This window comes from Parus major, chromosome 8, assembly GCF_001522545.3.
Source record: "Parus major isolate Abel chromosome 8, Parus_major1.1, whole genome shotgun sequence".
Taxonomy (NCBI): Eukaryota; Metazoa; Chordata; class Aves; order Passeriformes; family Paridae; genus Parus; species Parus major.
Genome location: NC_031777.1, coordinates 14180122 through 14193074, shown reverse-complemented (window position 1 = coordinate 14193074; position 12953 = coordinate 14180122). Strand labels below are relative to the sequence as shown.

Genomic DNA, 12953 nt, shown 5'->3' with positions numbered 1-12953 from the left:
CTCATGGATGTTTTATTTTTACTCACCTGATCTAATGTTGTTTGAGACACAGAATATTCTTCAATATGCAAATTTTCCCTATTGGAGATTATTAATCGAAAAATCTTAGCCAGAGAGGAAGAACAAATCTGATACTGCAGCATGTTGTAGTGTTTCTCTCGCTGTAAACTCCCTGGGAAGTTGATGCGTATGAATTTCTCGGCAGGAGCGGGATCTGGAGGCAGCCCAGACTTTGGAGCTTTGATTTTCAGAGTGACAATGTAGCCATCTCCAAACCTGGGCAAAGGACATGTGGATTTAGGAATTGGGTGAAGAGGTTGTTTCATCATTCAGGAAGGAAATTAGGTTTTTTAAGCTATGAAAACAATAACAGTATCCGAAAGATATTGCACAAGATCCAGCTTTTTAGGAAGACCTTCATTTGCCCTGCAGAAGTGGTATGCAGCATAATGAGTTGAAATGAGATCTGGTCAGACAGTCTAATATACAACACAGCTGCACCCAGAAATAGGTCTGGTTAAACACTGAATTGCTTGTATTAAGAATAGTACCTGTCACATACATGAAATTTTCCCATTAAAAACCACCATAAAAATATTCTACTTACTTGTATTTCAGCTCCTGAATTGTGCCTAGGCATTTGAAGGTGCCTTGTACCATGATGGCTAAACGAGTACAGAGGGCTTCACATTCTTCCATGCTTTCAAAACAGAGAACAGATATTTGAGATAAAAGCTAACAGATGTACTTCAGCTGCTTTCAGATTCTGAGTTGTAACTGTTTTTACCTGTGTGAGGTTAGAACCACCGCTCGCCCATCTCTGAGCACACCAACAATAGAGTCCCACAGGAGGCGCCGGGACTGAGGGTCCATCCCAGTAGTCGGTTCATCCTATAAGGGAAATGTTAAGGCAATAAAATAGGTATAATCTATTTAGAACCAGGTCATTTTTTGGGCCACAGCATATAATTGCTTCTTTACAGTAATCTGTGCCTTGAGAAAGCACATAGACCTTGAGAAGCGTAGGAGTGAGTGGGTGCCAATGGAGTTCTTGGCACAAAGCAGTAAGGAAACAAGTGCATGGACTGTGGGTAAGAGTACAGTGCTGTCTGTGTAGGGCACAGCTATAGGGAAGGGGGTGCCTTTTCTGGGCAAAAAGGAGCTCTCACCAGGTCATCTTACTTGCATAAACATATAGGACATTGTTCAATCCAAGAAACCAGTGAAGTCACTCTGATTTATACCACCTAAGGACTTGATCCTACATAAACCAGCTAACCCAGCAAGTAAATAATAATAATAATAAACATATAAAATAAATAATAAAATAAAAATATAATAAACAATAAAATAAAAAGAATAAATAAAATTCTGATAGAAAAAATTTCATTGAACATTGGGTCTTAAAAAATTACGAGAAAACATTTTATCTGACTGTTTACTACAGGCAGAATATATGTAAAGGCATATTAAATGGTACAAGGAACCAGCTACTAGAATGTATTAAAACACTTCTTCATAGGCTTTTGTAAAGTAAAAATGACTGTGTCTGAAAGTCATAGACATACAAATTAAGGTAGTGAAATATAGTCTAAATAAAGAATTTCTGTAGTAATTTAATATAGAATTTCCTTTTAGATATGCAATTATCTGATCACTTCTTTTATCTGGCAAGAACTACATTTCAGCATTTGTATAGTTTAGTATAAATTTGTATAATTTATTCTGAAAATATTAACGGCTGGAAAAGGTAGAGGGTATCTTCCTCTGTTTTGCTGGCTAAAGCAGCCAGGTATATATGTTGGAAGATCATCTTTCACATCAGTGGCTACATTCTGACAAGAAAAGGCAGACTGATACTAAAGTACAGTTTAAATTCAGATTTTTCTGGATTATAGATTTTATCTCAACATATTCTGTTTTGAAGATCTTTCTTTTGTAATCACTTGGGGTCTGCTGGAAACATAGTTATGCATCCCAGACTATGCCTGAAATTAAGTCAAAATTACACTGAAATAGCTTTAAGTTGAGGGCAGAAAGAGCTTGCAAAGATTTTGCAGCTCTTTAGCATGTAGTGCTATGAGATGTTGTGTTGGACCACCCAGGGCTGCGTTTCCATGACACTTACCAGCAAGACGAGTGGTGGGCAGCCTATCAGGGCAATGGCAGTGGAGAGCTTGCGCTTGTTGCCACCACTGTAGGTCCCTGCCAGGTGGTCTGCGTACATAGGAAGTCCCAGCTTCTGGATGCCCCATTCAGCAACCTGTGAGAAAGACCATCTGTTTCACACAGCAGCTAATGCAGAACAGACAGGATTGCTGATACACTTCTCTTCTGGTAGAACATGATGGTCCCCTGGGTTTTAGCACATTCATTTTAGAACTGGGCCAGGGAAGTACAAAATGTTTATGATGATGATGAGGGGCATTCTAACTATGTGAGAGAAAGTCTTAAAGCAGCCTCAGCTGTAGCCTTCTATCTGTGCAAGAATTTAATTTTTTTTTTTCTGGAATCTTCTTCATGTTTTCTTTCTTATACATATACAACTTTAAAGGCAAAAGCAATACAGCAAGCATTGCCATTCTGAGACACAGAAATCACATCTTTAGCCTTCCATTGTTTTTGCCACAATATGCAAAGTACCATTAATGCCTGAGAACCTGCATTTGATAGTGTGGTCTTGTTACTCAACTGTCCAAATGAAAAGAAGCACTCCCAGGACTTCAATACACAGAATTAGAAGTTCCCTTCAGAAATTCTGGCCCTTGGCATGTTAAGAGCACAGTTAATTATCACAAATATCGCTGTAACTATCAAAAGCAAGACTACTTTACCCTCTTGATTTCTTCTGCTGGAACCCCCCGCAAGCGTGCATACAAATAGAGGTGTTCTCGTCCCGTGAGCAGGTCATCAATGGCATCAAACTGAGGGCAGTATCCCATGTTTTGATGGACATTAGAAATGTGGGTCAATATACTGGAGAAACAAAGAAAAGAGTTGTAGTTCTGTAATACTAGTTCTAAGACAGAGACGAACAGTTTGAATAAAATCCTTATTTTCTGAGGCAACAACTTTTGTAAGATGAAAATTAATTCTTCCTGATGAAACATGCTATGAAGATATCTGTCTGTACATAAGAGCAAGGAGCATATTGTTGTCTTAAGTCAGCTCAGTCCTGGTTAAGAGTGTAAGCCCATTTCCCCTCACCCATTTTCTTGTTGAAGTACAGACTAACTTGAGAGAATTTCTTTAAACAGCCAGTTGGGTTTATTATTTTTTGAAAACAGTGTTTATATCTAGAAGAAAAGAATATGGTCAGTAGCAGCAGGCAGGCAGACAGAACACAAGGCTAACACTTCAATGGTAGTAGGAAAAATACAAAATCACAGAATGGGTGTGGTTGGAAGGTGGCTCTGGAGGTTATCTTGTCCACTGACCCTGCTTGGGCAGAGTCACCTAGAACAGGGTGCCCAGGACCATGTCCTGACAACAAAAAAGTTATTGTTCAAATCACATCAATGAACAAAGAATTAAATCCAACTACACCTAACAAGCCAAGGCACACAGCCTGGAAGTAAATCAACATAAGTGCATACCAGACCACACTGTAATAACTTATGACATTATGCCAGCACTGTGTAAACAAAGATGGTAAAAACAGCCAGAGAAAGGTCCCAAAGCTCAGATCAAAATACCCTGTTGGATGGGTTATGTTATGTTTGGGAGCTCTTGCCACTAGGTATGATTGCCTTGTTCCACTCTTGGCACTACTACAACTTATCCACAGATTTTGCAAGTGTTAAAGGTATCAAATGCAGTTGTGTGTTAGCTGTGATCTCAGTGCCATAGAGCTGCTGGATCATTGAGACTGTGATCTGGACAGTTCTATGCTGGTAAATGGACTGCCACAGAGGTTTTCTTAAGGCAGCTTGCTAACTTTTTAAAGTTACTTACCTATTGCCAGCCACTACAGCATCTCCAGATGTCACATCAGTATCTCCAGTCAGCATTTTGAATGTTGTTGTTTTGCCAGCGCCATTCACTCCCAAAAGGCCAAAGCACTAAATTGAAATAATTATCATATTCTTTAATATTTCCAACTTGCAAATCAGCGGGGGCATAAAATCTGAACCGATCCATGGAATGGAATCCAGTGTTATTGAACAACCTACCTCTCCGGGACGGATGCCAACACAGAGTCTGTCCACTGCAGGCTTGCGTCGACCTGCATAAATCTATATTGATGGGGAGAGAAAAAAAAAAAAGGAAAGTTCCTATTTCAAGACAATACAGAAATCAAATTCATCTGAATTTTTGGTTTAGTTTAATGTTATTGGGATGAAGCAACTTTAGAACAGAGACAGGACTAAATATATTTTTCATTCTTCTCAAAATATTACCTTGGTCAGTTCTTGTAATTGTAAGATATCTGTTTTGTTTCCTCCATTCATAATTCTTTTTCTTTCTTCTGCAACATCTTCATCTTCATTAATAATAGGTGACATGTCAGTCTCAGCAAACCTGGAAAAACCTAAGATACTGAGTTGCCCTGGGTTCAGTCAGAATAACAGTGTGGAACAATGGCTAATCTGCTGCCAAAAATGTGACTGGTGGAAGCAGTGGGGTTGAAACTTCACAATGTGACATTGGCTGGAGTATTCCTGCTGTTGGGAGAAACCCTGACCTTTAAAGTTAATCTCTAGTTATTAAAAAGGGAGGAAATGGCTTTCTCAAAAGAACATGCTTTGTTGTGAAATGTCACTGCTATGATAATAACCTGCCCCTTTAGCCACAGTTTTCACTATTTGGCTACTCTTAGTTCCTAATAATGGTCTTTAGAAGTAGAACTTTTGAGTAGATCTCTCTGCAAGACAGTATTTTTATAATTGCATCAATTAGTACTCTTGTTGTCAATCTTGAATGACCTACTCACAGCTGGTAGGTAGCTGTTTTCATCCAGGGAGAGGCACATTTGTAAAGCAAAGAGGGGAAGTTCACATAATGTCCTGGATACAGCTGTCCTGTGCCACAGACTAGAATTGCTATCCTGGGATGTCAGGCTAGTACCTCATGGTAGTAGCCAGTACCTAGCCTGACTGGTACTGAGTACACTACAGACTTTCCAGGCGATTTTATAATCTCACTATTACATTGTCTTAAACTAAAAAAAATACATTAAAATCTTAATTCAAGAAAACAAATTCTTTAATAAAATATTCTTAAATCCTCTTAAGATAATGCAGATTTGTAAATGCTTTCTTGAATCAGGATATCAATAAGATAAGATCAGGTAAGTAAATAGAAAACAAAAAAAAAAGCTATAAATTTAGAGAAAAAATAAGAACAAGAAGATAAGGACATAGAAAATAACAAAGATAGTAATCCTTTTAATAAAGGAACATTAATAGAACTTTTAGACATACCATCTTGTGGAGCACAAACGGTGCTGCATAAAGAGATTCAGAAAGAAGAACACAACTCCTTGAAGAGCCATGGCAACTAGGTTCTTTCCAACGAAGTTCCACTGAAAGGGATCAGAAACATGCTCCTCACCTTTGGAGAAAGAGCACCAGAAAGAAAGATGAAATACCACTGAAAAAACCCACTACTCCTCAGAACAAAAAGCATAATCACAATGAATTACTGGACTTTATTTGCTCATGATCAGGCAATGGTTTTAATTTTCCAATCTTATAAAAATTCTTAACAAAATGCCTTCCAAGTTCAGCTGCTGCATGGGAGTAAAAATAATCTCTCTGAATATGCACTAATTTGGATATCATTATACAAAACTTGCATGGATTATGTGAAAAGACACATTTTCTGAATAAAAACAGATGGATTCTGCTGTATGATTATTCTTTTAATAAGTTGTCTGATACCAGAGACAGCCATATCCCAAGAGAATGCATTTGAAGAACAGTCACTTTAAATGTTAACTGAGGTATTCAAATGCAACAAAAATATAAATCTTCCTGTAATGATTTAAGGTCTTCCAAACAAATGATAAAAAGGCACCAGAGTCTGACACTGAACAAATGGGTTCATTTCCAATGCAGACTGCTGGTTAGGCTGCAGAGCTCTGGCAGCACGACCAGAAGCTGTGATTCCTTCAGAGAGGGTGAACTTTCATAGTCCTCATCCATCTGATGATGGAAGAGGTGAGAATTCCAGAAACATCTACTACTTCTCTGAGTTAATTCTTCTGAATATCTCATCCAAGGTCAGGACATGTGATGCTGCCATAACTTGTTTCTTATTGGCTTTACCTACCAAACCTTGCATATACTTCAGTCACAGCTTGGTTCATGGCCAAATCGATGAGTCCACGGCCTAAGCAAAAATGTGGCAGGACAAGCAGCACGTTTTTCAATGTTTTATTAAATTTCAGCAAAGACTGTAAGAAACAGAAACATAAGCTGTTTAAACCAGATCTGTTCAAGAAAACATAGCAACATAAATGAAAAGTTCATTGTGATATCAAAGAAACTGGATGTTCTGTGTTCTTAAAACAGAGAAAACAGAGTATTTATCAAGTTACACTCAAAGCAATATAAAACAGAAACAGCAGAATCCTGGCATACACTGCATCAGATAAGGTGTTTGTGAAAAACTAGCAACAGGGAGAAAAATTAGTTTTTGTAATGAAGTATTTCCCTGTGTAGCAGAGGTCATGTAATTCTGGTGGTAACATGTAAAGCTGCTATGGGGCTGTTTCGGATTTGCACTGAAAACAGGGTTGATAACACAACAGGGATATTTTAGCTATTTCTGAGCAGTACATTGCAGAGACAATGCCTTTTCTGTGCCTTACCTTACCCCTCTAGCAAGGAGCTGGGGGTGCACAAGGAGTTGGGGAGGGACACAGCTGGGATGGATGGCCCCAGCTGACCCAAGGGACATCCCAGACCATATGGAGTCATGCTCAGCACATAAAGCTGGGAGAAGAAGCAAGAGGGGAATGTTCATGGTTACAGTACTTGTATTCCCAAGTCACCATCACGTGTGATGGAGCCCTGCTTTCCTGGAGATGGCTGAACACCTGTCTGCCTGTGGGAAGTGGTGAATGAATTCCTTGTGCATGCAGCTTTTGCTTTACCTATTAAAATGTCTTTATCTCAGCCTATGAGTTTTCTCACTTTTAGTCTTCTGATTCTCTATCCCATTCCATGAGGTGGGGGAGTGGGGTCCGAGTGAGTGAGTGGCTGTGTGGTGCTTGGTTGACACAGAATTAAGCTATGAACATAGTCAGGGCTGCCACAATACTGAAGAGTGCTGGTGGCTGGGCATAATTACAGTGGATGTTGGTGCAATGTAGAGATGCCTGAAACAGTATAAGTGCCAGCAGCAGTTGAACTGCATCAGCACCTGGTGCATCCAGAGAAGGGCCATCTTCCCTCTGGACATAGTGTCTGCAACAGAGACATGTTTTCAAAGGTAACCATGCTGCCCTGATGTCTCATAGACTGAATGGTACTAGATTGAACTCTGTGCTATCAAGAACCATAGCTGTGAATGCAGGAATAGCAGGGACAGAAAATATTGTCAAGTTGGCCCTTGAAAACATGAATTTAACCAAGATCTGTTTCTCATTTGCAGCAAATAACAATGCTTGATCAGCACAGAGTGCTTGAAAATGCCTCATCAGTAACGACAGCTAATTGGACTGCTATGAGATGGAGTGCCAAATGTAGTGGCCAGAGCTTCAACAACTGTGGAAGTGATAGCAGTAGTGCACACAAACCAACAGCATTTTGTAAACTGATCTCTTAGCCTTCCTTAGAACTATTTTTGGTACTTGCTGTATTCCATCATCTTTCTGATGGTGTTAAATCATTTTCAGGCAATTCTCAAAATGCTGCTGTAAGCAGAACACCTCCTCTAACACAATAACCGCCAGGAATAAGTTCCCACCATCTACATCTTCCCATAAAACACAAGCTGCAAAAGCAAGCACGAAGAGCCATGTCTAGACCTCCCCAGCTGTGAAAGTATACAGAAGCTTTCTCCTAGGTCAGTGCAGAAGGGGCAGGAGGTGCTCCAGGCGCTGGAGCTGAGATTCCTCTGCAGTCCCTGGTACAGACCACAGTGAGGCAGCTGTGCCCCTGCAGCCCTTGGAGGTCCACAGGGATGCAGAGATCCACCTGCAGCCCATGGAAGAGACCCATACCAGAACAAGTGGATGCCTGAAAGGAGGCTGTGACCCCATGGGAAGTCCATGGAGAGAGGAGTCCATGCTGGAGCAGCCTATTCTTGAGGGATTGCACCCTGTGGAAGAGTGACCCATGCTGCAGCAATCTGGGGAGGACTGTTGCCTGTGGGATAGACTCATACTGCAGCAGTTTGCAGAGAACTGTGGCTCATGAGATGGACTCGTGTTGGAGAAGTTCAAGGAGAGCTGTTAAAGGGACCCCACAGTGGAGGAGGGGAAGGGCTCCTCTCCCTAAGCAGTGGGAGAAACAACAAGTAATGAACTGACCATAATCCCCATTCTCTGTCTTCCTGACTGCTAGGGGAAGAGGTAGAACTGGGAAGGAGGGAAGGCTGGGGAGGTGGTTTTTTTCAGTTTTCATTTTATTTCTCATTATCCTGCTTTGATTTTTTAAATAATAAATTCAAGTAATATCTCTAATATTTGCCCATGATGGTATTTGGTGACTGATCTCTCTCAGTCCCTAACTCATGAAGCCTTCATTATATTTTTCTCCCCTGTCCAGCTGTGGAGAGGAGTGAGAGAGAGGCTCTGAAGGATGCCTGGCATCCTGCAAAATTACAAAACATTACTTACCGGATTATTTTCAAATAATTCCAGGATGAATGTAATGGCACTGCTGTTGATTCCCACAAAGAGATTAATACAAGACAACGCAACATAAGCAGTGCTGGGGACACTGAAGAAAGAAGAAGCAGGGTACATCATGGGAATTACTGCCCATCTGCATGCAAGAAATAGAAAAAACTTTGATAACTTCTCAGTATTCTCATGTTAGCTGGCCTAAAGAAAATGCAAAGTTAAGCTTTTTTCCCATCCCAAGTATAACAAAATAGTGTAACCAGCCAGTAACCCACCACAGTATTTTCTCCCTGGTTACTACATAAGATTTTTTTCTGCTTATTCTTTTTTTTTTTTTTTTTGCAATGAAAATGCACTGCTAAAATTGAGAAAACTTAATGTTATCAAGGTTGCTATCACCCCAGGTATCTTCGCACATTTCAGTGAGTTGTACAGCAAGAGGTAGAAACAAAGAAATGTTGAATGCTGAAAGATGATTTAGTATTGACTGAATGTGGGAAATGAACAACCACTAAATTCCTACTCAATGTGCGAGGAAGAAATCAGCAAACTGAACAAATATATTTTCCTGTACTGGTCACACTTAATGCTTAAAAGTGCAAGATAGGCAGTGACCAAAGAATCTCTTTTGTAGCATGTAGCCAGAGTATTTAAATATCCCACAGAAGAATCTTAACCTGTTTTGGATCCACCCAGGTCTATTCTTCAAAGCCCACTAATTACCAAGCTCAGTGACATTAAATCACTTCCATGTGAAATACAGGGCCCACCTGCAGCAATAACCTTGAACACTCACCCATACAGGAGCAGCAAGGCAACGAGCACAGGGAGATTGGTGGGGGAGGCGTATGCTTTCTTGTTGAATCCAACAAAAATAGCCACAACCATCCCAGCACTCAGTGCATAATTCACCTGCCACAGCACAGGGGGAAGATCAATGTGTAAGACCTGAGAAGGGCTACAAACACATCCAGATCCTACCCATCATTCCAAAAGGAATTTACATTGAGGAACATCAGAATTTGAGTTAAACTAGTCACACTGAATTTTTTTGATCAACAGGTCCCTGGCAATGCTCAATGTTTTTCTACCACATCTTTTATCATACTGTTCATCAAAAATACAATATATATTGTTGTTTCCTAGATTATGGTTTGTGAATCCATTATTTCATAGTCTGGCTTCCAGGCTTCCCACAAAAAGTGGCCATGGGTCTGCAAGGAAAGTGCAGCTTCTGGTGATGCAAACAAAGGCTGTGTAGGATGGAAGAGCTAGTCACCCTGCCACACTCCTGGGAAGAGGCTAAAGTGAGTACGCTTGGCCACTGCTTGGTTTCTCTGTTCAGTACTGGTAGCACTACTCTACTGCAATGCACAGAATTCCCCACACAGAATGGAAGGTAGCATTTCATGGCACTGCTAACACCACTTAATGCCTCGGCATTGCACTGTCAAGGGCAATGGCCAAGCAGAATTCCTGTCGAGGAAGCTGCTGTGAACAGCAGGGAATGAGAACTCTGGGACTTGCTTCTTTTCCCTCATTTACTAAAATAATGCTTTGCTTTATCGTCTCCTGAGAGAACACCTTCCAAATCCTGAAGAGTTTTTGTCTTTTCAAATATTGATTTTCTTTTCTTTTTAATTTTTTCAATTCCATGTTCGTACTTTTTGCATAATTTCTTGGCCACTTTTTCAGTTGTGAAGGCTTCACCAGAGAACCAGCCCTTGCTGTGCCTCAGCCAGACAAAGAATTTTCTCTTTTATGACAAGGTGGCTGGAGGGAAGCTGAGCCCTGTCTAAGAAAGTCTGCACCTATGGTATAAATCTTTTTGGAAAAACAGAGACCATGATACAGTGACCTAAATGAATAGGTCATTTTAGACACCCTGGAGTATTTTGTCAGGCTTAGATACTGTTCCAGCAGGCTGTGAATCTTCCCCACTTAGGTTTCTTGAATATCTTGAAATATATCTTGGGTCTTCTAGAGAGCAGGAGTGACTAGCACCAGGCAATGAGGCTTCCCCCTGCTGTGCTAAGTTGTACTTCATGATATATTTAGTTGTAAGGGCTAGAAATCCTAAGACTATAAAAAATACAGGTTCATTAGTTGACTGAGTTGTGCACCTGAATTAATTTCTATATCTGTAATTAGTTCAGAGACCAGATCCTTAACATCTCTGTCTCTGAGAAACATTTAAGAGAAATGAATGCTTTGCAATGCTTAGAATCATCTTCACTTGATTCACTGATTTGCCCTCAGTTCATGCACACCCAGGATAATCAGAGGCTGTCAATCAGACCAGCAGTTACTTACTATGTCCCACATGAAGTTAGTTAGCCAATAGGTAACAGGGCTCACACCACTGACAAACTGGAGATGTTTGGCTTTTGTTACACGTTCTTGGATCAGGTATAAAATAAAACTGGCTGGGATAAAGGACATGGCAAAAATCACACAGATGGCAACAACAGCATCCACTGAAGTGGTCAGTCTACAACAGAGCACAAGAAGGGACTGTGAGCAAGGGAAAGGATGCAATGCAACACTCTATTAGCATTTGGGGACTCTGGAGGGTGTTTTAAGTAGCAAGTAGCAAGGCTGTTTGTAAGTAGGAGACTTCTCCAGTTTCAAAATGTGCTAGTGTATTACTCCAAGTTGTTTTGAGGACTGTAGCTAACAAATACGGCACCATTCTCTGATCTTTTACTTGTTTTATATATCTCAGTTTGACTGCCTTTCCTGTGTACAACATCTCAAACTAGACATTTAGGCACAATAGCCAAAGTGCTCTGGAAACAGGGAAAAGAGAAACTTAAAAAGGCAAGTAGACAGTGAGATGAAACACAGATTTTGCATCTGTGCTATAATGCAAAGTTTTCAGTTTCATTGAATTATGAAATTAATAGGAGAGTAGAAAATACTGTCTTCTAAGGGATGTCTTTTTCAAGAAACTATGACTCAGATTTGGGAATACACCAACCCTACAACATGCCACTGAAAATCTACCTGTATGCTGTCTTTAGCACCAAGAGAGCAGGCTGTCAACTACTTGAGCTGTAGTCAATTATGGGCAAATTCTCATTCCATTTTTTATTATGTGTTTTATTTCAGAAGTTAATGTATTGGACTTGGAGCATGAACCAAAGTTTCAGAATCTTCATGCTTGGCAATCAACAGAAACATGCAATAACATATATCCAACAGTTATAGTTCCTTTGTGGGATGGGAATGAGCTCTCATGGAAAAGTAATGAGACATAAATAGATTCTTGTTTAGAATAAAACTTCAGGGAAGGGCCCCCATATTCTGTCAGTTGAACTCTTTCTCCTCAGAGTGTGAGCATGCTGGAAGCTGCAAGTTGCCTGAAGAGGAGGGGGTAAAAGCCAGAAGCAGAGCACAAGCAGACTTACACAGTGACTTCAGAGAGTTGCTCCTTGGTGAGGTTCAGAGGATGGTTTATAGCAGTGATCCCATGTTCCTCAGGGTCTTGGCCAGTCCTCAGATTAGCTCTGAGGATTGCATTATTGGCTACATTGAGGAAACTAACCATAGCATGCCAGCCTTTATTGTTAAACCACACCTAAAAGAGTCAGAAACCACAGATTAAGTTGTCAGTTACTGTTTTCACTGAGCTACAGGAGAAAATTTGGCTGCCTTTTATCTATTTTGGTGGGCACTGTTAGCAGGGGTGAATCCAGCACCAGGAATTCATAGTTCCTAGGCACAGTCCTGCAGGAGGAGCTCACATACTATGCTTTTAAAAGCATTGGAAAACTACTCTCAGGGGATTTTATAGAAGCATATTTTAAGATTTAGTGTACTACTCAAAGTATTTAGAAGAGCAAGTAGTACTAAGAACATGATTTAAAAAATCTCACATTTGAAATACTATGAATAAGGATTACCTATAGTATGGGATACAGTGTTAACACCAAGTCATTTCTAAATTAGAGTATTTCAGCTCTTCTTGCATCTGGGAATACCACCAGCAATATTCTCATAATTTGAAGGCTGTGTCAAGAAAGACTGAATTAGCAGACTAATTCCAGCAAATACCTTAATATTATCTTCAGTTTCCATGTATTTAAGGAAATTAGGCATTTCTTTAGCAGCAGCCAGTGAAGCTTGTCCCTAAAACAAAAAAGAAAACGCTGAAGAT

General features: G+C 40.1%; 1 protein-coding gene across 1 annotated transcript in view; it reads right to left on the bottom strand.

The window, feature by feature from the left end:
- ABCA4 (ATP binding cassette subfamily A member 4) overlaps window positions 1-12953 on the bottom strand; it is a 66505-nt gene that overhangs the window by 2254 nt on the left and 51298 nt on the right. Inside the window, exons 34-48 of the mRNA XM_033516436.1 lie at window positions 12851-12925; window positions 12205-12374; window positions 11108-11285; window positions 9591-9706; window positions 8789-8936; window positions 6274-6397; window positions 5424-5553; window positions 4401-4521; window positions 4173-4235; window positions 3955-4061; window positions 2835-2976; window positions 2129-2263; window positions 788-891; window positions 608-700; window positions 27-276 (exon numbers count right to left, since the gene is read on the bottom strand). Of these exons, the coding sequence (XP_033372327.1) occupies window positions 27-276; window positions 608-700; window positions 788-891; window positions 2129-2263; window positions 2835-2976; window positions 3955-4061; window positions 4173-4235; window positions 4401-4521; window positions 5424-5553; window positions 6274-6397; window positions 8789-8936; window positions 9591-9706; window positions 11108-11285; window positions 12205-12374; window positions 12851-12925 (1956 nt within the window). The remainder of the gene's footprint in view (window positions 1-26; window positions 277-607; window positions 701-787; window positions 892-2128; window positions 2264-2834; window positions 2977-3954; window positions 4062-4172; window positions 4236-4400; window positions 4522-5423; window positions 5554-6273; window positions 6398-8788; window positions 8937-9590; window positions 9707-11107; window positions 11286-12204; window positions 12375-12850; window positions 12926-12953) is intronic.